The sequence below is a fragment of the Salvelinus alpinus genome, chromosome 9 (genome assembly GCF_045679555.1).
Source record: "Salvelinus alpinus chromosome 9, SLU_Salpinus.1, whole genome shotgun sequence".
In the NCBI taxonomy this organism is placed as follows: domain Eukaryota; kingdom Metazoa; phylum Chordata; class Actinopteri; order Salmoniformes; family Salmonidae; genus Salvelinus; species Salvelinus alpinus.
In genome coordinates this window covers 69,739,726-69,762,475 of record NC_092094.1, presented here as the reverse complement: position 1 = coordinate 69,762,475, position 22,750 = coordinate 69,739,726, and the positions used below count along the sequence as shown (strand labels likewise).

The following is a 22,750-nucleotide window of genomic DNA, read 5'->3' as shown; positions in this document are numbered from 1 at the left end:
TATTTATTGTTTGTATAATAAAATGTCTAAAGTCGATTAATCTCACAAATAATTTGAATGGGTCACCCAATTGGAATATGCAATGCAAAATTAATCCAGGGAAACCCAAATAAAAATGAGTGCCAAGCTGAGGAAGGGGGGACAGGTCAGAAGAGGACCCTCTGTCCCTGGCCAGCCCTGGTCTTTTGTAGGCTACTATTTGTCATTTAGCTGCAGGAGAGCGATGTTTGTGGCTGTACACAGTCACCATGGTTACAGTAGGTGTCTCGCAATAGTGTTTACGTTAATAACATGAATACAATTTTTATATTTTTTTGTTACTTAGAACCCATTAGGAGGCTGATTTTAAATAATGTGACCAGTGAAATGGAAAATGTTGCAAACGTTCATTTTCTACATTAGGCCTACACATTTTACAGCCTACTGTCAGAATGTTTCCTTTAGAGGGCAGTGTTTCTCTTACAATGATTATTTAGCTGAACTTGTTTAGATGTTGCTGTTGTTCATGATAGACGGAAATAGTATTGTACAGTTCACCTACTCCAGTATATTTCATTTTCAGCTTTTTTTTTGTTGTTGTGTTGCTCTGGCATTCCCTCAATGTCTTCACTGCTTTACATTTCCAAGATATTTGCCTCTAAGCTTCTAGGGGATTCTGTTTGGTACAGAGCTGCGAAGAAGGAGCTTGTTCCTGAATTGACATGTCATACATTCCTGTTGACTCTCTGTGGAGTATGGGGGCTGTCATGCTTCTCCATGCTCTTTCATGCTCCGTGCAGTACAGTGTTCAATAATGAAATAGAGGGAGACGGATCTGGCTCACAGATCTTCAAAGACCCTCTGTGGGTCTGGTTATGCTATGGCATAGAAACTTCTCATCATTAGTTTTGGCCTTCACACAAAAGACCACCCACTCAATTTCAGACGTTTCCTGAGGAGACTTTTCCAAAGGGGCTGGCAGACGCTTTCTTTTGACACAGATGTCTCCCATGGCACCGACAGTTGGCCCCATTGCCACCTACTTGAATCGGGGTTTGTCAGGTTCAGCAAGCCTCTAATCTCCAAAGGGTGAAATTGGCTTATTTGAACCAGCGCCCACTTCTGTTGTCATTGGGCTGTTTTTGCAGCCTTCCTCTTGTCAAGGAGTAGAAACACAAAGCAGTGAAGCATTGAACTACCTAATCCCACTCGTGACAGGCTGGTGCACTCTTTTCCTTTGTTTCTTCATGACTAGGATCAGAGAAGCCTGCATTCAAATCACAAAATCATTCAGCTATTTCTTTCTTGAGATTGATTTATGGCACTCAAAGTTAATTAGCTAGATAAATGAATTAGCGAGTGCTGTCTTGCTTTTTTAAACCCTCAAAATAAGCCCTAATTTACAACTGAATTAAGCCAATTTGTCAGCAAATAAAATAAAACACATTTAAAGGTCCAATACAGGATCAAATCATTTCTGGGTGACAATTAACTTTTACTTGGTACTCATCCCGGATCCGGGAGCACCCCCCACAGTAAAAAAGCTGACTAGCATAGCGTCACAAGTAAATACAAGCATCTAAATATCATTAAATCACAAGTCCAAGACACCAGATGAAAGATACAGATCTTGTGAATCCAGCCATCATTTCTGATTTTTAAAATGTTTTACAGGGAAGACACAATATGTAAATCTATTAGCTAACCACGTTAGCAAAAGACACCACTTTTTTTACTCCACCAGTTTTTTACTCCATCAGTAGCTATCACTAATTCGACTAAATAAAGATATATATAGCCACTAACCAAGAAACAACTTCATAAGATGACAGTCTGATAACATATTTATGGTATAGCATATGTTTTTTTAGAAAAATGTGCATTTTTCAGGTATAAATCACAGTTCTACATTGCAGCTGCAATCTGAAATAGCGTTGGAAGCAGCCGGAATAATTACAGAGACCGACGTCAATTACCAAAATACTCATCCTAAAACATTTCTGAAAAATACACAGCCTACAGCAATTGAAAGACACAGATCTTGTGAATCCAGCCATCATTTCTGATTTTTAAAATGTTTTACAGGGAAGACACAATATGTAAATCTATTAGCTAACCACGATAGCAAAAGACACAACTTTTTTTCTCCACCATTTTTTTACTGCATCAGTAGCTATCATTAATTCGACTAAATAAAGATATATATAGCCACTAACCAAGAAACAACTTCATAAGATGACAGTCTGATAACATATTTATGGTATAGCATATGTTTTTTTTGAAAAATTTGCATATTTCAGGTATAAATCACAGTTCTACATTGCAGCTGCAATCTGAAATAGCGTTGGAAGCAGCCGGAATAATTACAGAGACCGACGTCAATTACCAAAATACTCATCCTAAAACATTTCTGAAAAATACACAGCATACAGCAATCGAAAGACACAGATCTTGTGAATCCAGACAATATTTCAGATTTTCTAAGTGTTTTACAGCGAAAACACAATATATCGTTATATTAGCATACCACATGAGCTAACATCACCCCAGCATTGAATCAATGCAAAAGGGGCGATAACGTTACCGTAATTTTTTCACTAACCTTCTCAGAATTCTTCAGATGACAGTCCTGTAACATCATATTACACAATGCATATAGAGTTTGTTCGAAAATGTGCATATTTAGCATCACAAATCGTGGTTATGCAATGTAATCTGTCAAAACATGGCATGCATTCTGGCCGGCGCCATCTTGGAAAGGCACCTATGTTTACGATTATTTATCGATTAGATTGACTAAAAAAATACAGGTTGGACAGCTAATGAAAGATGCATTGGTTATTAATTCAACCGCTGATTTAGATTTTTTTAAATTAACGTTACTAGACATACATTGTGAGTTACAGCCAGACTAGTGCCGCAAAAAATGGCCCGACAACTGCGCTTACATTTTTCCACATAAATACGGAATAAAATCATAAATAACTCTTACTTTTGGACGAGCTTCCATCAGTATCTTGGGCAATGTGTCCTTTGTCCAAAAGAATCGTTGCTTTGTTGTAAAACGACCTCCTCAACTTCGGAACTAGCAGCTAACGATAGCTACACGGCACACACATGTCCAAATCCTCAAACGCAATACTAAGGAAATTCCGAAAAATAGCAATATACTCGCATAAACTGATATAAATCGGTTTCAAATAACTTCGTTATGATGTTTCTAACACCTATATCGAATTAAATCACAGACGGATAGATCTTTGGTCAATAACGAGAGCTTTTGAGCATGCCATTCTGATGTCCTCCCTTGCGTCCTGGCGAGCGTCCAAAAGAAGGGACATCTCACTCCATTGCCTTTTATAAACTCTGAGAAACACGTAGAGACGCCATTCCACTTCTCATTGGTTACTGACATCCAGGGGAAGGCGGTTGCAGTTCATTTCGATCCATAGGGCACACACAGAGCTTAAAACTGATCCGAGATCCGAGACTATTTTTCAGAGCTTCGCATGTCCTGTCATGATTTTCGCTGTAGAAAGAGTTCTGGTTCACCCACAGACATAATTCAAACGGTTTTAGAAACTAGAGATTGTTTTCTATCCAATAGTAATAATAATATGCATATTGTACGAGCAAGAATTGAGTATGAGGCAGTTTAATTTGGAGACGATATTTTCCAAAGTGGAAACAGCACCCCCTGTATTTTAAGTACCTTTTTATTGTGGTTTGTTTTCAATGAAAATGGTAAAAAAAAATAGCAAAGCAATTTCTCAAGAATTCCGCTAGTGCTGTCAGGGAGTGGTCTGAGGGGGACAACTGAAAACTAGCTGTTATTGCCAAAGAGGTTTGGAACGCTCTCTTATTGGTCTATGAACTAATTTACTGCCTGGTGATGTCACCAGGGAGGCCAAAACTCCCTCCCACCAAAACAGGCTAACAATTCTGGCGGCCTTTTCAGACAGCTATTACACTAAAAAGGCATCATTTTCACAATTTCACAGTATTATTCCAACCTCAGTGTGGAAATATACACGGAACAAAAATATAAATGCAACACGTAAAGTGTTGGTCCCATGTTTCATGAACTCAAATAAAGAGCCAAGACAGTTTTCCATATGCACAAAAGCTTATTGCTCTCAAAGTTTGCACAAATTTGCTTATCCCTGTTAGAGAGCATTTCTCCTTTTCCAAGATAATCCATCCACTTGACAGGTGTGGCATATCAAGAAGCATGATCATTACACAGGTGCACCTTGTGCTAGGGGAATTAGAAGGCCACTCTAGAATGTGCAGTTTTGAGGATGCAAAGCTGTCATCAAGGCAAAGGGCTACTTTGAAGAATCTCACACATAAAATTTCTTTAGATTTTGTTTAACACTTTTTTATTTTTGGTTACTACATGATTTCATGTGTTATTTTGTAGTTTTGATGTCTTCACTATTCTATAATGTAGAAAATAAAGAAAAACCCTGGAATGAGTAGGTGTGTCCAAACTATTGACTGGTACTGTGTGTATATATAAAAGACAGAAATCATGTTTTTTACTGCACTGGGACTTTTTTAACGGGATAGTTGACCAAAATGTAAAAAATCTAGTAACACGGAGAGACTGCAATCCAGACCTGCGTTCATGACGAGTACCATTTTAAATCTTTACTTCCATAGTACTTTTGGTGTTTGCGTTAGTCTGGAGGGGCTCCTCTATGGGAGGAGTTTGCAGTTTTGCAACTAATCTATTGGTTCCATTTCGCTAGGGAAGCTCAATCAATCCCAACTAAACTTTTTGAAATTATTTCAAATAGTTTTTGACCCCAGGTCTGCTGTAATCCATGCATTTTCTGTGTTAACCTAGACACTGTCATCAGCCGCTAAAGTTGTTAGTATGTTCTAAGTCCTATGCCCAAATGAATGCAAGCATATCCGTTTTTGGTGCATATGCACTTGTTTCCCAGCCAAAGTGACAGGTGAACACAGAGGCTCAGATTACCCTTTATCCCCCTCAAAAGTCATTCAATGCCATCCTAAAGGACTCTGTGGCCGCCTGGGGCCCCAATGTGGGAGGCAGCAAATAGTATGTGAGATTGTTTACACGTACAGCAGCCCAGGGATTTTACTCTGGTTTCAATTTCGCCGCCAGATCATTATCTCAGCGTGATCCTACTAGTAGATATGGATTGCCGGCTTAACCTCAATTGCCTCGTCACATTGACATTCATTCACACAGTCTGGAAATAGCGTTCCTGATGGCTCTGGAGGTGACAGTAGAGCACCAGGATGTATTCGACCAGTGGCCCTGTCATCATGTCACAGGCTCTGTCTCACTCAGGTAGCTCTAGTTCTCCACCAAAGCCAATTGATCTAGGCGGACATGTTTTGTAGTTAGTGTTTGCTTGTGGACTTAATTTAGCACAAACCCTTGATCCAATGTGCAATTGGAAGCAAAATACTTTTTAAATGAAAGATGTTAGATCTACAGTGGAGTTAAAAAATACAAATAAATTATCCCTCCTGCATACACTTAGCAATATGATAGTGGGGCAGGCAACTTTTTTATTTAGGCTAAATTATTTGAATTGAAGAACCGTGAAAGAAACCGATGAGTATCTTTTTTTCCTATAGTTTATAGGGAAATTGTCCAGGTTGAAACCCCCCATATTACTGATTTTACTTTAGCAAAGTGTGAATGTAGCACCCTCTTAAAGAACCATCCTTTTTTCTGATACAGAATAATGCGTGTGATTTTTAGAAAGCCTCTTTGTGCTCTCTCTGTGGTGTTTGAGAATTCCCATTACAACTGATAAAGTTCCTCAAAACACGACTGTCTCCAATTAACCACTGCACTGTGTCCAGGGGTGTATTCATTAGGAACCAAACAGAAGCAACTGGGATGAAATGGGGAGCAAACTACCTGAATTTGTTCAATAAGAAACGCCGCGGTTTGCACTAGGGGTGCGCAGGTCAGCTGTTTGTTCACCTGCGATTGCTAATAACCCGTCCGCAACCACCTGATGATGTGAAAATTTGAGGACGGCACCCGACCCTAACTCGCAAATATAGAAAATGCACTATAGACTAGATTTTTTTTGTGTGAGCTGAAGCGCCAGTGCAGCTGGGTCATGCAGCAAGACAATGATCCAAAACACATAATCAAGTCTACATGAAAATGGCTTAAAAGTAACATTTGAAGGTTTGGAATGGCCTAGTCAAAGTCCACACCTAATTGCAATTGAGATGTTGTGGCAAAACTTGAAATGATTCATGCTTGAAAACTTACACATTTTGCTGAGTTAAAGCAGTTTTGCATGCAAGAGTGGGCAAAAATTCCTCCACAGGGATGTGATGCTAATCAAAATGACAGGAAGTGTTTGGTTGGAGTCATTGCATCTAAAGGTGGCACAAGCAGTTATTGAGTGTAAGGGGGAAATTGCTTTTTCACACAGTGGAATTGGGTGTTGCATAACTTTGTTAATAAAATAAATAGAATAAGTAAACACAATAAGATTACACTTGTAAACTCGGGTTCCCTTTGATCTAATATTAGGTTTCTGTTGAAGATCTGATAACATTCAGTATAAAAAAAAGTAAAAATAGAGAATCAGAAAGAACTTTTTCACAGCACTGTACATGCAGCTTCTCTTCTGTCATTATATGTTGCCCTAAAAGACTAATTTTACCCGTGCTCACCAAAATATCATAAATCGATAGAATGAATGTTTCAATCTATTTGAAGCATCGGTAAAGTTTCATCTCTTCTTTCGCGTTCGCAAAGACGTTTAGGGGACGGGAGAAAGGTGCAATAAGAAAAGAAAAAAACGGAGATATAATATTGTTTTGACCAGTTGTAAGGAAATAGAAAGCTTTGAAAACAACCCAACATGTGTCTGTTAAGATTTCAGCTTGGATGTGGATGCATATTTAGTGGTTTAAATACGATCAGCTTTGATGCTAATGATGATGGCACCTCTACAGATGGTATCTAACTGAGCATTTGCATTCTCTCAAATGCTGAAAGAAAGTAATCATATTTCTCCACACTTTGCCTTCATTTGGTGTATGATTTTACTGCAAGAAATCCTTAATTCTGCAGGAGTTAATATTAAGGCTATGTGAGAGGTTATGGACCTATAGTCAGTGTCCAAATTTCAGTTTCTGTTTAACCCATCTGAACAGGAGGCTACAGTGCCCTTGACGTGCAATAGGCCTATTTGAAGACCTCATCTTTGACTGTCAAATTTGTATAGATCTTCACATAACATAGACGGCATCCTCATTTACCACTTCACCAAAAAAATATCTAAACATTACTTTTCTTGCCATCCTTCTCCTTATTTTCCAACTCTCCTTTCGCACCTTTCCTCTCACTGAATTCAACTCCGACATTGTCCTATTTGCCTCCGTGGATTGACATGAACGTTTTCTTCCTGTTCCCAAAAGCATTTGGCAATTGACGCACGTACAGTTAGGCCATGAAGCTCAGGCTTATGCACTAATGCCAGATAGCTCAAAATAATGAAATAAATTTCACAAGAATAAAATATTTGGATTTTAAGATATTGTTCTCTCTTTATTCAACCCGCATGCCACCTTTCATCCACATAATATCTAATGACCCTAAACCTGTCCACCCCACTAGGACTGTGGGTTCTGAGTCAACCCGCATCACTAGTTTGCACTAATGATAAATACATTTTTATTTTATTTGATGAATACACCCTGTTTTGCAGATTTGGGATGGTGCAGAGAGTGGGCAGTGCCTGCAGGTATACTCCTCCCACTCGGGGGCGGTGCGAGATGCCTGTTGGTCCCCCTGTGGGCGACGCCTCCTCACCGGCTCCTTTGACAACACGGCCATGGTGACGGACGTGGAGACAGGTGAGCAACACTCTCTGGAACAATCCAAGTCACTTGTATTTCATATTGGTGACCAAAAAGGTTTTGTGTATTTTCTTGATTAGTTTAGGTCTACTAGTATCCCTTTTTTACATGTATTTCAAATCAAATCAACTTTTATTGGCCACATACACGTGGTTAGCAGATGTTAATGCGAGTGTGTAGCGAAATGCTTGTGCTTCTAGTTCCGACAGTGCAGTAATATCTAACAAGTAATCTAACAATTCCACAACAACTACCTAATACACACATCTAAAGGGATGAAATAAGAATATGTACATATAAATATATGGATGAGCGATGACCGAGCGGCATAGGAAAGATGCAATAGATGGTATAAAATACAGTATATACGTATGAGATGAGTAATGTAAGATATGTAAACATTATTAAAGTGCCATTATTTAAAGTGACTTCTCCAAGATCTAACATTAGACCATTGAAAAATGCCATCTGTAGAAAACAACTATGGATAATCGTTGAGACAAATAGCATTTGATATAAGACTGATTGTGCACTTAAACTAGCATAGCCAACGTAAGTAGAAAATCTTGTAAAGTCCCCTTAAATCCTCCTGTAATGCATATCCTATTTTCTTACGTGTTTTTTTTCAACAGTAAACACATGTAAGGACGTGCGTTGATTTAAAGCTCTGTGGCTCTCCATTTTTTAGGTCACCGCATGATTAGTCGTTGCAGTGTGCACTTCCTCTCCCCGTGTGGCTGTCAATTCTGCCAATAAAGCCCTTGGATAATTGCTTCACCCGCCCATTAAATACCCTGGCAGCTCGGGGTACGTGATCGATAGCAGATCCACAGGCAGAATCCAGCATGCCCACACACCGCCAACCCTCAGTCACCAGACTGCTGTGACATAATCTCCTGTTTACCCCTTCCTGTCATTGGTCACAGAGTGTGTTGACTCAGTGGAGGACTGACCCAGCAAACAGGGGATGTCCTCAGGACATAAGAGGACGCTCCTGTTGGGCTCCCTTTAGGGTTTTATCGGAACAATATCCCACCGAGCGATCTTGAAAAGTTACATGTTTACCTCAGTTTGGTTGCAAAATAACATTACAGTAAGGACTCTTGATGACCATTTGGAAAGACAGTTGGGCTCCGTCAGTCAACTTTTACACTGGCAGGTCACCACTCATGAATACCGGTATGCTGTGCTTCTTTATCTGGCAGGCAGGGAGACTAGGCTCCCTCTACCGCCATGACTAGATTTATATCCCTCCGGATGGCGCATTTTGGTGAATGGCCCAGACCCGAGGTATTGAGATAATTAGAATATCAATGCAGCAGCATTTGTTATGTACGTGCTGACAGTCACAAATTCATATATATGTTAATAGCAAGTGGACTGAGGAGCTGGAGTGGTGTGCTGGTGTTTGGCGCATCAGCTCGTAATCAATAGATGTGATTCATTGGCTCTTGATGCTCTTCAATAAAGCGGAGGCTCTCAGCTGCAACGAGAAAGGCTGGGTTATTTAGATGATGGACTGTCAATGTAAACAGCACAGCTCTTGGCTGTCTGGCTGGCTTTTGGAGAGCCCGCTCTTAGTGCCTTCAGAAAGTATTCATACCCCTTGACTTATTCCACATTTTGTTGTTACAGCCTGAATTCAAAATGGATTAAATAAAACAAATTCTCACCCATCTACACACACTACCCCATAATGAAAGTGAAAACATGTTTTTTTTAATTGAAATTGAAATACTGAAATATCAAATGTACATGTATTCACACACCTGAGTCAATACTTTGAAGAAGCACTTTTGGTATCGATTACAGCTGTGAGTCTTTCTTGGTAAGTCTAAGAGCTTTCCACACCTGGATTGTGCAACATTTGCCAATTCTTTTAAACATTCTTTTAAAAATTCTTCTTGCTCTGTCAAATTGGTTGTTGATCGTTGCTAGACAACCATTTTCAGGTCTTGTCATAGATTTTCAAGGAGATTTAAGTCAAAACTATACCTAGCTTATGGTAGAGAAATTAACATTAAATTCTCTGGCAACAGCTCTGGTGGACATTCAGTCAACATGCCAATTGCACGCTCCCTCAACTTGAGAAATCTGTGGCATTGTGTTGTGTGACAAAACTGCACATTTTAGAATGCTCTTTTATTGTCCCCATTACAAGGTGCACCTGTGTAATGATCATTCTGTTTAATCAGCTTCTTGATATGCCACACGTGTCCGGTGGATGGATAATCTTGGAAAAGGAGAAATGATCACTAACAGGGATGTAAACACGTTTGTGAATTTATTTTTATGGGTATAATAATAATAATAATAATATAAAAGCACTCGTATTTGGCCTACAGAATGACAGTCACAGTTCAGTAGCAATCGAGAGTTGGAGGGATGGATGAAATAAATTGTATTTGAAGGGTATTAGTGAGAAGTGGCAGCTGCTTTTTGGCCTTTTTCAAGCATGTTCTTGGGCCAGTGTGATTTGAAGCCACTGGCAGAATATTCACAGGTAGTGGTTTACAACAGAAGCTGTAACTCCACTTTGTGACCCACCCCCCCCTCCAGCCATCGTGTTTTTGGACTATTCTTCCTTCTGGGAGGAATGTATGTGAAGTGGTCATAATATCCTATGTAGCTCAACCACTAGTGTCCTGCTTTTTGTAGTTTCTCTAATGATGAAAGCTTATTATATTTTTGGCTCCATCTATCTTCAATGTCCTCGCTCTCTCTCGTATCATGTAGGCCAGCGCTGTGGATCATATGGCTAGGAGTTCAGAGACCAGCTCTAGCACAGAGATCGGTCGCCTCCCCTTATCTTCAAACTCCGCTAAGCTAATCAATGTTTCTTAATTAAAACGTGAAAGGCCTTATTTATTATGCAAATGAGGCTGGTTTCTCATAGTATCCCCAAACATTAGCTTTGAATCTCGATGACAGATCTCAGATACCTGCCAAATCACAACCATTAAAGGCAAAGATGTGAAATGCACCCCGCTTGGCCACACGCCTGAAGAAATATTCGGCAAACTTAGCTGATCAATAGGACGGGGACTCGCTCCACCCAATAAATAAGCGAGTCCCTTGTCTGTGGCTATTTGTGGTGACACTTTCTCATTTTAACAGATTTGTGTGGAAATACACATTTTAATTATGAGGTAGTGTTTTGTCAGGAGCTTACTAGAATTGAACACTTTTGAGGGAGTCTTTAACACTGCTTATAGAAGTCTTGGTTGTGTGTGGGATTGATTAAAGAGGAGGCGCATGGCCCTGAGGTACATTTTACGTAGCCTTTGACAGGTCTGCTGTCTGGGTATAGTCTGTAACGGTCCCCTTGCAGGTTTGTGCTGTACGTTCCGACGGAAACATTGGGCTGTTGCACCCTTTTCAGGCTTAATTATATTTAAGCCCTGCAATGTTTGTTTTGAAGCTCAACATCACTATAATTTAATAAGGAAAAGCTTGTTGACACTTGCTGGCCAAAACAGTGGAATCTTTGTATCATTTCTTTGTCAGTTTTAAATTAGCTTTTTATCTGGACTTCTTTTTTACGTGTGTGTGAGAAAAGCTGCTCTTTGGTTTTCAAACACTAATTTGTTCTGCATGGTTAAGGGCATAGTTCCAAAAATATCACAGGACTTTCCCACATGTCTCATACTTTATTTGGATATCACTGATGCATTGTGCCAAAACATTGTGCTAACTGGGTTTGTCATATATGGTACATCATTTTGCATTATGGGGTGGTGCAGGACCAAACATTTCCTGGGGTGGTGCAGGACCTTCCTTGATCTGAGGGCTCCTTTGACTTTGAAGTGGCTCTGTGTCCAATTTCTCTGTCATGTATGCTTTTATCCAAGCGTACTCCTCTCCTGTTTGCTAGAGTTTTGTGATGGTGGTTTCTGTGTTTGGTTCCTCAGGACAGCAGATCGTGAAGGTGGGGAACCAGTTCAAGGTGATGTGCTTGGCAGTGCAGCCCGACGACCCTGAAGTGTTCCTGTGTGGGGGTTACAGCTCAGAGGTCAAGGCCTGGGACGCCCGTACCTGCAAGGTCAGCTGCATCATTAACCCTCTCTTCTCTCCAGCACTGTAGGCCTATCCCTGTTAGACCTGGATTCAAATAGTATTTGTTTTCTTTGAAATACTTTCGTAATGGAAACAATAGCATAGTCCCAAAAGTGTAAACCTCATCCATCTGGCACTCTAGGCAGGCTCTGTCAAACACTCAATTTGAATTTGTTCCCAGGTCTGATCTCTCTCTGTGGCTGTCCGTCACCGAGAGTCATCTGAGCTAACAGCACTGTCGTGGCATGCTAATCTATACTGTGGTGCACTACACCCCTTCTGGCATGAGTTCAGACTGGCATGTTCCCAATTGCCTAGCCACTAGTACATTTTAATGCCAGTAGGTGTCAATGTACACTACCGTTCAAATTTTGGGTCACTTAGAAATGTACTTGTTTTTGAAAGAAAAGCAAAAAAAATTGTCCATTTTTAAAATAACTTCAAATTGATCAGAAATACAGTTTAGACATTGTTAATGTTGTAAGTGACTATTGTAGCTGGAAACAGCAGATTTTCCTCACTCCTCTTTTTTGGTTAGAGACAGTTTGCGTTGTTCTGTGAAGGGAGTAGTACACAGCGTTGTACGAGATCTTCAGTTTCTTGGCAATTTCTTGCATGAAATATCCTTCATTTCTCAGAACAAGAATAGACTGATGAATTTCAGAACAAAGTTCTTTGTTTCTGGCCATTTTGAGCCTGTAATCGAACCCACAAATGCTGATGCTCCAGATACTCAACTTGTATAAAGAAGGCTAGTTTTATTGCTTCTTTAATCAGGACAACAGTTTTCAGCTGTGCTAACATAATTGCAAAAGGTTTTTCTAATGATCAACTTGGATTAGCTAACACAATTTACCATTGGAACACGGTTGCTGATAATGGGCCTCTGTACGCCTATCTAGATATTCCATTAAAAAATCTGCCTTTTCCAGCTACAATAGTCATTTACAACATTAACAATGTCTACACTGTATTTCTGATCAATTTGATATTTTAAATGGACAAAAAATTGCCTTTTCTTTCAAAAACATGGACATTTCTAAGTGACCCCAAACTTTTGAACGGTAGTGTATGTTGCAGAGGAACTGGAATAGTCATATCTGCTAGAGGAGCCAAGCTTCACAACATGCAGTATTTATTCAACCTTGAATTTATGCCCTATCTTCTGTGTTCCCAGGTGGAGAGGGTGTACAGGGCACGGATCCAGCAGACTCTGGCCATCCTGTTCCTGACTGGGGGAAGGGAGTTTGTGACCAGCAGTGACTCGGTCAGCCGGGACTCTGCCGAGCGCACACTCATTGCCTGGGACTTCCAAACCACCGCTAAGGTCTCCAATCAGATCTACCATGTAAGTAAGACCAGGGTCGTGTTCAGTAGGGCATACTGTATCAAAACAATTTGCAACAGAAAATGTATATGGTAGTTTCTTATTGGACAATTTCAGTTAGTACCTCCCTAGTTATCTCCGTTTCAAATTGTTGTCTCCCTACAGGACAAGGCCTAGATGGCTTGTCTCATCCCAGCCATGTTGTCCCTGCTATTGCAAACATACTGTGCCTGTAAGGAGCAAAGAAAATCTCTTAACTTTAAAGTACTTTATCAATCTACGATTGGTAAATTAATTATATATAAATACCCATTGGTTCTTGAAGAATATAACATAGAAAATGCAGCTTAGTTTATTTCTCATACCCCATCAGAACTGAAAATATTAGATTGTTTTACTCCAATGTTGGTCAAAAATGTAAATGTAAATAAACACAATATAGCCTCAAAGCATGAATAAAACTATACTGTACAAAAATATAAACGCAACATTCAACGATTTTACTGAGTGACAATTCATATAAGGAAATCAGTCAATTGAAATAAATTCATTAAGCTCTAATCTATGGATTTCATGACTGGTCAGGGAGCCATGGGTGGGGCCTAGAAGGGCATAGGCCCCACCCACTGGGGAGCCAGGCCTAGCCAATCAGAATGAGTTTTTCCCCACAAGGGCTTTATTACAGAAAGAAATTCTCAGTTTCATCAGCCTTCCTGGTGGCTGGTCTCTGTTGATCCCACAGGTGAAGAAGCCGGATAAGGTGGTCCTGTGCTGGCGTGGACTTACTCCCAAATTCTCTAAAATTACATTGGAGGTGGCTTAGTTCTCAGTTCGGCTTATTTCTCTGACAACAGCTCTAGTGGACATTCTTGCAGTCAGCATGCCAATTGCACACTCCCTCAACTTGAGACATCTATGGCATTGGGTTGTGTGACACAACTGCACGTTTAGGTGGTCTTTTGTCCCCAGCACAAGGTGCACCTGTGTAATGATAATGCTGTTTAATCGGCTTTCTAGATATGTCACACCTGTCAAGTGGATGGATTATCTTGACAAAGGAGAAATGCACAACATTTTTGAGAAATAAGCTTTTTGTGCATATGGAAAAATGTCTTATCTTTTATTTCAGCTCGTGAAACATGGGACCAACACTTAATATGTTGTGTTTTTATATTTTTGTTCAGTATATAATGTTGATATCATGGATGGTAAGTCCTTGCATCCATAGCTATATTTATGAATTTGAGTGGTTACAATTTTCTAGCCTCTATCCTTCAGCTTTTTACTAAAACAGTGACGGGGTGCGCTGCTTTGTTTCAACTGCAGATTGCCCCTTTAAAGCTCTTGTTTTTGTTTTCCATAATAGTTGGATACTACATTTTTCCTCTCCCTGTAATGTATGTAAATGTCGGTCCATGCAGCCATATGTCTTATTGACTATTTAAGTGCATGTGGGTGGTTTTTATGGCAGAAAATACAGATAGTATCATTTGAGTGTGAATGCCAAGCCAGTTGAATGCTTTCTGACTTTCTCCCATTCACTTGATTGAATCCAGGAGCGGTACACGTGCCCCAGCCTAGCCCTTCACCCCCAGCAGGACTCCTTTGTAGCGCAGAGCAATGGCAACTACATGGCCCTATTTTCTGCCCAGCGGCCATACAGAATGAACAAGAGGAGGCGGTACGACGGACACAAGGTCAGTGGTGATGAGGCCGTGCGCTTTGCATGGGAGATCCATACACTCTACAAGCCGCTCTGTAGCGAAAAGCAGTAGTCCCTCTGGTCTGTCATTTACAGTCCTCTACAAACACGCAGGGTTAAACAAAAAACAATGAACACCGATGAGTCACATTATATAGAACGTGACATTCAGATATGTTATACAAATATTAAAGGGACCTGCTGAGGTTTTGCCGTCAATATTCGTCTGACGAGTGAGTAGCCTTTGGCTAGCTATAGAAAGCAGCTGTAACTTTAGTGTAGTTCCAACGTTGGTCCTTTGTGTAAAAACATGGTCTGTCTGCTAAAACATAGATTTTTTTTACATTCCAATTAGAATAAACATGTAATTTATTTGTTTATGCATGTTATTTCCCCTGTTTGGGAATGATATGCTAAACAGTACTGTGATGTGTATTACTAACAATAGACATAGGTGGTCTTTCTCTTAAATCCTCTCATGTGCATAAGATGGCATGACGGAGGTAATAAAGTAAACGGTGTGAATATGAAATGCATGCAAAGCAATATTAAAAATAATAATTGTTTGGGTTTTTCCCATCAGGTGCTCTAATTACTATAGGGGGAGTCTCAAGCAGACAACAGAGGATTGCAACCTCAATGCAATCTCGAGCTGCATTATTGTAAACTTGTTCTTCATGAATAGCCAATTCCTATCTGCATTTTGATAATGTTTTGCACTGCAAGTGTCCGAATAGAAGTGGAAAATGTGGGCCTGGGTCATTTGCGGTGTGTGTGTATAGTGCTTAAATTGATTTCATTGCTAATGTAAGGTGTGATGGTTTAGGTAGAGGGCTATGCGGTGAGGTGTGGCTTCTCTCCGGATGGGTCCATACTGGCCACGGGCAGCTCCACAGGCTCCGTCCACTTCTACGACCAGCAGAGTGCTCGGACGCTGCACACGCTGCTCGCACACCAGCAGGCATGCATGTGTGTGTCTCTGCACCCTGTGCTGCCCTCTGTGGTGGCAACGTGCGACTGGGGTGGCGAGCTCAGGATCTGGCAGTGATTGGCACAAAGATGGGGAGGAATTATAACACCCAGACACTACAAACATCCAGGCATCCTTCCTATCCGAGCTGCCGGAGAGAAAGGAAACTGCTAAGGAATATTTCCATAAGGCCAATTGTGTGGCAATTTACTCTTCATACTGAAATTCGCTTCCATTCAAATACATACCTGTTGACCAAACTGCTGGCGGTTGTCTATTGCTTAGCTTATATCATAACTTCAATCAAATGTCAAGGCAAAAATGTAAAATTGACTTGTTTTTGTTTGTTTTTTTGGTACCATAGCTTACTCAGGAATTATTGTACAGGATTCTCACTCACATTGTAAATGAACGACGTGATGACCCTGTTTGTCACAGCTATAATAAAAGTAGTAACCTATTCTACATTCATTGTCATGTATTGTACTGTGTGTGGTCTTTGTAGAAGATAATAATTTGCAGTCAGGGGCACATTAGAGTGAAATGTTAATTAAGAAAACATGTCTTTGATCCTCTGCAAAGGGTAAATTATTAAAAGCTTTGTGAGTTTATTATCATCAGACAGTAGTGGGTATGAATGCAGCTCTAGCCTGTCTGCCATATTAAGTCACTGACTGAATTGCGAAGCAAGTCAGAATTATTCTATAAATTCAGCAACTTGTATATTTCCTCTCTACCAATAGTAATTTGGTAATTTTAAAGAAACCTTTCAAAGGAATGTCCATGCCTGTCAATCATAAGTATTCCCTAAGGCCAGGCAACAATGATTAAATCATCTGAACGTGGAAATATTTTGAATATTTGCGTGCTTAAATACATCTAGCTGTTGGTAGTGAGTGACATCTAAATACCTACGATTTAAATGTAACAAATAATGTCAAATGCAACATTACAAGATTATAGTGTATTTAGATGACCTCCATCTTAACTGCTGATATTCCTTTTGTCCTCCTCTTCTCACCTGTGTGTATGTCTGAGCGAGGCAAGGCTCGCACTCCAAACTGTTCAGTCTGGGCGACCTGCCACCCAGTTTCCTTTTTTAATCTAGGGCCGATCCTGGACAAGCCCCCAATCTAGGACCAGAAATTGGCTTTGAGGGCAGGACGACCAGAACGGAACAGTTACTGCAAATATAATGGATCAGAGCCATATATTTAGAAGAGTACAGACAACTTTTAAAATGTTGAATACTAATTCTAAGCATTGTTTTAATATTCCCCCATGTAATATGAATGGGGGAGCTAACATGGCTGCCATATAATTTTGAAGTGTTATATACAGTTGAAGTCAGAAGTTTACATACACCTAAGCCAAATACATTTAAACTCAGTTTTTCACAATTCCTGACATTTAATCTCAGTAAAACTTCCCTGTCTTAGGTCAGTTAGGATCACCACTTTATTTTAAGAATGTGAAATGTCAATAATAGTAGAGAATTATTAATTTCAGCTTTTATTTCTTTCATCACATTCCCAGTGGGTCAGAAGTTTACATACACTCAATTAGTATTTGGCAGCATTGCCTTTAAATGGTTTAACTTGGGTCAAACGTTTCAGGTAGCCTTCCACAAGCTCCCCACAATAAGTTGGGTGAATTTTGGCCCATTCCTCCTGACAGCTGTGGTAACTGAGTCAGGTTTGTAGTCCTCCTTGCTCACACACACTTTTTCAGTTCTGAATACAATTTTTCTATAGGATTGAGGTCAGGGCTTTGTGATGGCAAATACCTTGACTTGGTTGTCCTTAAGCCATTTTACCACAGCTTTGGAAGTATGCTTGAGGTCATTGTCCATTTGGAAGACCCATTTGTGACCAAGCTTTAACTTCCTGACTGATGTCTTGAGATGTTGCTTCAATATGTCCACATAATTTCCCCTCATGAAGCCATCTATTTTGTGAAGTGCACCAGTCCCTCCTGCAGCAAAGCACCCCCACAACATGATGCTGCCACCCCCGTTCTTCACGGGATGGTGTTCTTTGGCTTGCAAGTCTCCCCTCCTTTTCCTCCAAACATAACGATGGTCATTATGGCCAAACAGCTCTATTTTTCTTTCATCAGACCAGCGGACATTTCTCCATAAAGTACGATCTTTGTCCCCATGTGCAGTTGCAAATTATAGTCTGGCTTTCTTATGGCGGTTTTGGAGCAGTGGCTTCTTCCTTGCTGAGCGGCCTTTCAGTTTGTCGATATAGGACTCGTTTTACTGTGGATATAGATACATTTGTACCTGTTTCCTCCAGCATCTTCACAAGGTCCTTTGCTGTTGTTCTGGGATTGATTTGCACTGAGTTAGGCTAATTGACATCATTTGAGTCAATCAGAAGCTTCTAAAGCCATGACATCATTTTCTGCAATTTTCTAAGCTGTTTAAAGGCACAGTCAACTTAGTGTATGTAAACTTCTGACCCACTGGAATTGTGATACAGTGAAATAATCTGTCTGTAAACAATTGTTGGAAAAATTCTGTCATGCACAAAGTAGATGTCTTTACCGACTTGCCAAAACTATAGTTTGTTAACAAGACATTTGTGGAGTGGTTGAAAATGAGTTTTATTGACTTCTAGACATTATATTGCCCATGTAATGTTAAGGTGGCGCTAACAATGACGAGACGGCTTACAGCGAGGAGGTGAGGGCCCTGGCGGAGTGTTGGCAAGAAAATAACCTCCCTAAACGTCAACAAAGGAGCTGAACGTGGACTTCAGGAAATAGCCGAGTGAGCACGCCCTTATTCACATCGCCCCTATTCACAAACTTCAAGTTCCTCTGCGTACACATCACTGACAAACTGAAATGATCCACCCCCACAGACAGTGTGGCGAAGTCACAACAGCACCTCTTCAACCTCAGGAGGGAGGCTGAACAAATTGGGCTTGGTCCCTAAGACCCTCACACTTTTTACAGATGCACAATTGAGAGCATCCTGACGGGCTGTATCACCGCTTGGTACGGCAACTGCACCGCCCGCCCTCCAGGACACCTACAGCATCCAATGTCACAGGAAGGCCAAAAAGATCAACGACATCCAACTTCCTGAGCCACGGCATGTTCATCCCACTATCATTGAGGTCAGTACAGGTGCATCAATGCTGGGACCGAGAGACAAGGCCATCCGACTGTTAAATAGCCATCACTAACCGGCTACTCAACCCTGCACCTTAGAGGCTGCTGCCCTATAGACATCGTATCACTGGCCACTCTAATAATGGAACACTAGTCACTTTAATAATGTTTACATACTGCTTTACTCATCTCATATATGTGTATATACTGTATTTTAGTCATTGCCACTCTGACATTGCTCGTCCTAATATTTAGATATTTCTTAATTCCATTATTTTTGATTTTTGTGTATTGTTGTGAATTGTTAGATACTACTGCAATGTTGGAGCTAGGAACACAAGCATTTCGCTAAACCGGCAATAACATCTGGTAAATATGTGTGTGTGACCAATAACATTTGGATTGATTTGACATGGCTGCCAAATAATTATGTAGTGTCATGTTAATGCATCAATGCAGAAACCTCCTTTTATTAATAAGTAAATAAACATACAGCAAAAATATAGAAACATGCATCAAACAGCCAGCTGGCCTGTTGGTCCTTGAAAAGTTATTTGTCGTACATAGTCTGAGGTAGAACAGGACAGGAGGACATTTTATTCAGGGGTCAAAGTAAAGAACAACATAACCAGGATAAAAATATAAATGCTAACGATTATATATATTTATATTTTCTTATTACATCCACAATAAAAAAGACCGTCTATGGGGGATCAGAATCTGGGCCCCTTCTGTACAGTAGTTTAGATTTAGGGAAACAATCAGGTCTGCAAAAAAATGGACAGAAAGTACCAAAATGGCCGCCTGGTGGAAGAGGTACAGTGATGCCAGTGCACAGAGGGGCGCAACTGCCTCTGTGCGCTCTCTGTCCCTGGCTTTAGCAGCATTTTGCAGGTGTCCACCTCCCCCAGATGATATCCTGAGACCAGGGCATGAACAACGTGTCCTGGTCTTAAAGTTTTGGGGAAAGTTTATAAAAAATAAAAAACGCCACAGTGAGAGGACTTGTCAGAGAAAGAAATGCTTTGTTTTGGTTAGAGATCAATGCGGCTGATGCCAACAATGTTCAAGATTCTAGAGTAGGAAACCTGGCTGGTATATTAATTAACATTAACAACATATACACACACCACTGTCAGAAGTGTAGAAAAGGAGAAGACTTGCTACTGAACAGAATTAAGGCAAAATGTACTAGCTAGTGGTTGGGTATTCATGCAACAGCATTGAATTCATGCTCTTTTCCAATTTGGACAATCAAAACTGCTTAGTTGAGACAGGTGCTCGGGCCAAATTCCTACATGTAATATTTAGACAGAGTAAAATAGCCCAGGTACATGGAATATTTCACACCCTGCTGTGCAACTTTTTAAATCCTTTATCAGTATCTCACTTTTTATCAAAAGCGTTGTCAACGTCTGTTCTGTGGGGATATTTTCCTATAAATAATATTGTACATATATATTCCTTATTTTCAGTATTATTGGAAGGAAAATACCCCATACTGCTCCACCAACTTGTTACAGTTGTATTACAATGTATAGTATGTCTATGAAATTGTTATTTAACAGTCTATTCTTTTTAAATCTGCCTTTTGATTCATCGAATTCCAGTGCATGACAAATTTATTTTTCAGACGTCTTCCTCCTAAGTATCAATATGCATGTAAATTGGATAAGAGACATTTAACAATTATTTCTGTAGTCTCTCCCCAATGTTCAGGTGCTAACCATGAGTTGCTGCCTAGAAGAAATCACTCTAGGGTTAAAAGGTTTAACACTTTTCATACAGTGCATTCGTAAAGTATTCAGACCCCTTCCCTTTTTCCACATTTTGTTACATTACAGCCTTATTCTAAAATGGATTAAATTGTTTTTCCTCATCAATCTACACAAAGCAAAAACAACTTTTCTTGGGGTGCAAATTTATTAAAAATAAAAAACCGATACCTTATTTATACACCTTTTCAGATCCTTTGCTATGAGACTCGAAACTGAGCTCAGGTGCATCCTGTTTCCATTGACCATCCTTGATGTTTCTACAACTTGATTGGCGTTCACCTGTGGTAAATTAAATTGATTGGACATAGTTTGGAAAGGCACACACCTGTCTATTTAAGGTCCCACAGTTGACACTGCATGTCAGAGCAAAAACCAGGCCACGAGGTCGAAGGAATTGTCCTTAGAGCTCCGAAGCAGGATTGTGCCGAGGCACAAATCTGGGGAAGGGTACCAAAAAATGTCTGCAGCATCGAAAGTCCCCAAGAACACAGTGACCCCCATCATTCTTAAATGGAAGATGTTTGGAACCACCAAAACTCTTCCTAGAGCTGGACTCCCGGCCAAACTGAGCAATCGTGGGAGAAGGGCCTTGGTCAGGCTGTTATCGCTGTCCAAAGTGCTTCAGCAAAGTACTGAGTAAAGGGTCTGAATACTTATATAAATGTAATATTTCAGTTTAAATGTTTTTATACTTTTGCGAAAATTTCTAAAAACCAGTTTTTGCTTTGTCATCATGGGGTATTGTGTGTAGATGAGGGGGAAAAACAATTGAATCCATTTTACAATAAGGCTGTAACGTAACAAAATGTGGAAAAAGTCAAGGGGTCTGAACACATTTCAAATGCACTGTATATGCATAACATGCAGTTTGTACATGAGAAAATGAGGCCTTAGAAGTTAACAGCTTTCGAGACAGCAGGATACATAAACTCAGCATATAAAGAAACGTCCCCTTTTCAGGATCCTGTCTTTCAAAGATAATTTGTAAAATTCCAAATAACTTCACAGATCTTCATTGTAAAGGGTTTAAACACGGTTTCCCATGCTTGTTCAATGAACCATAAACAATTAATGAACATCCACCTGTGGAACGGTTGTTAAGATGCTTACAGACGGTAGGCAATTAAGGTCAGAGTTAGGAACACTTAGGACACTAAAGAGGCCTTTCTACTGACTCTGAAAAACACCAAAAGAAAGATGCCCGGGGTCCCTGCTCATCTGCGTGAACGTGCCTTAGGCATGCTGCAAGGAGGCATGAGGACTGCAGATGTGGCCAGGGCAATAAATTGCAATGTCCGTACTGTGAGACGCCTAAGACAGTGCTACAGGGAGACAGGACAGACAGCTGATCGTCCTCGCAGTGGCAGACCACGTGTAACAACACCTGCACAGGATTGGTACATCCGAACATCACACCTGCGGGACAGGTACAGGATGGCAGCAACAACTGCCCGAGTTACACCAGGAACGCACAATCCCTCCAGTGCTCAGACTGTCCGCAATAGGCTGAGAGCGGCTGGACTGAGGGCTTGTAGGCCTGTTGTAAGGCAGGTCCTCACCAGACATCACCGGTAACAACGTCGCCTATGGTCACAAACCCACCGTCGCTGGACCAGACAGGACTGGCAAAAAGTGCTCTTCACTGACGAGTTGCGCTTTTGTCTCACCTGGGGGGATGGTCGGAGTCACGTTTATCGTCAAAGGAATGAGCGTTACACCGAGGCCTGTACTCTGGAGCGGGATCGATTTGGAGGTGGCGGGTCCGTCATGGTCTGGGGTGGTGTTTCACAGCATCATCGGACTGAGCTTGTCATTGCAGGCAATCTCAACGCTGTGCGTTACAGGGAAGACATCCTCCTCCCTCGTGGTACCCTTCCTGCAGGCTCATCCTGACATGACCCTCCAGCATGACAATGCCACCAGCCATACTGCTCGTTTTG

The 22,750-nt window shown here is 40.6% G+C and overlaps 1 protein-coding gene across 4 annotated transcripts in view; it reads left to right on the top strand.

Moving 5' to 3' along the window:
- wdr25 (WD repeat domain 25) overlaps nt 1-16,374 on the top strand; it is a 30,926-nt gene extending 14,552 nt beyond the window's left edge. For all 4 annotated transcript variants that reach the window (XM_071327041.1, XM_071327038.1, XM_071327040.1 and 1 more), the window contains 5 exons: nt 7,704-7,851; nt 11,766-11,896; nt 13,088-13,258; nt 14,794-14,934; nt 15,766-16,374. In XM_071327041.1, coding sequence (XP_071183142.1) covers nt 7,704-7,851; nt 11,766-11,896; nt 13,088-13,258; nt 14,794-14,934; nt 15,766-15,987 — 813 coding nt within the window. In that variant the 3' untranslated portion in view covers nt 15,988-16,374. The remainder of the gene's footprint in view (nt 1-7,703; nt 7,852-11,765; nt 11,897-13,087; nt 13,259-14,793; nt 14,935-15,765) is intronic.
- The last annotated feature ends 6,376 nt before the right edge of the window (nt 16,375-22,750 follow it).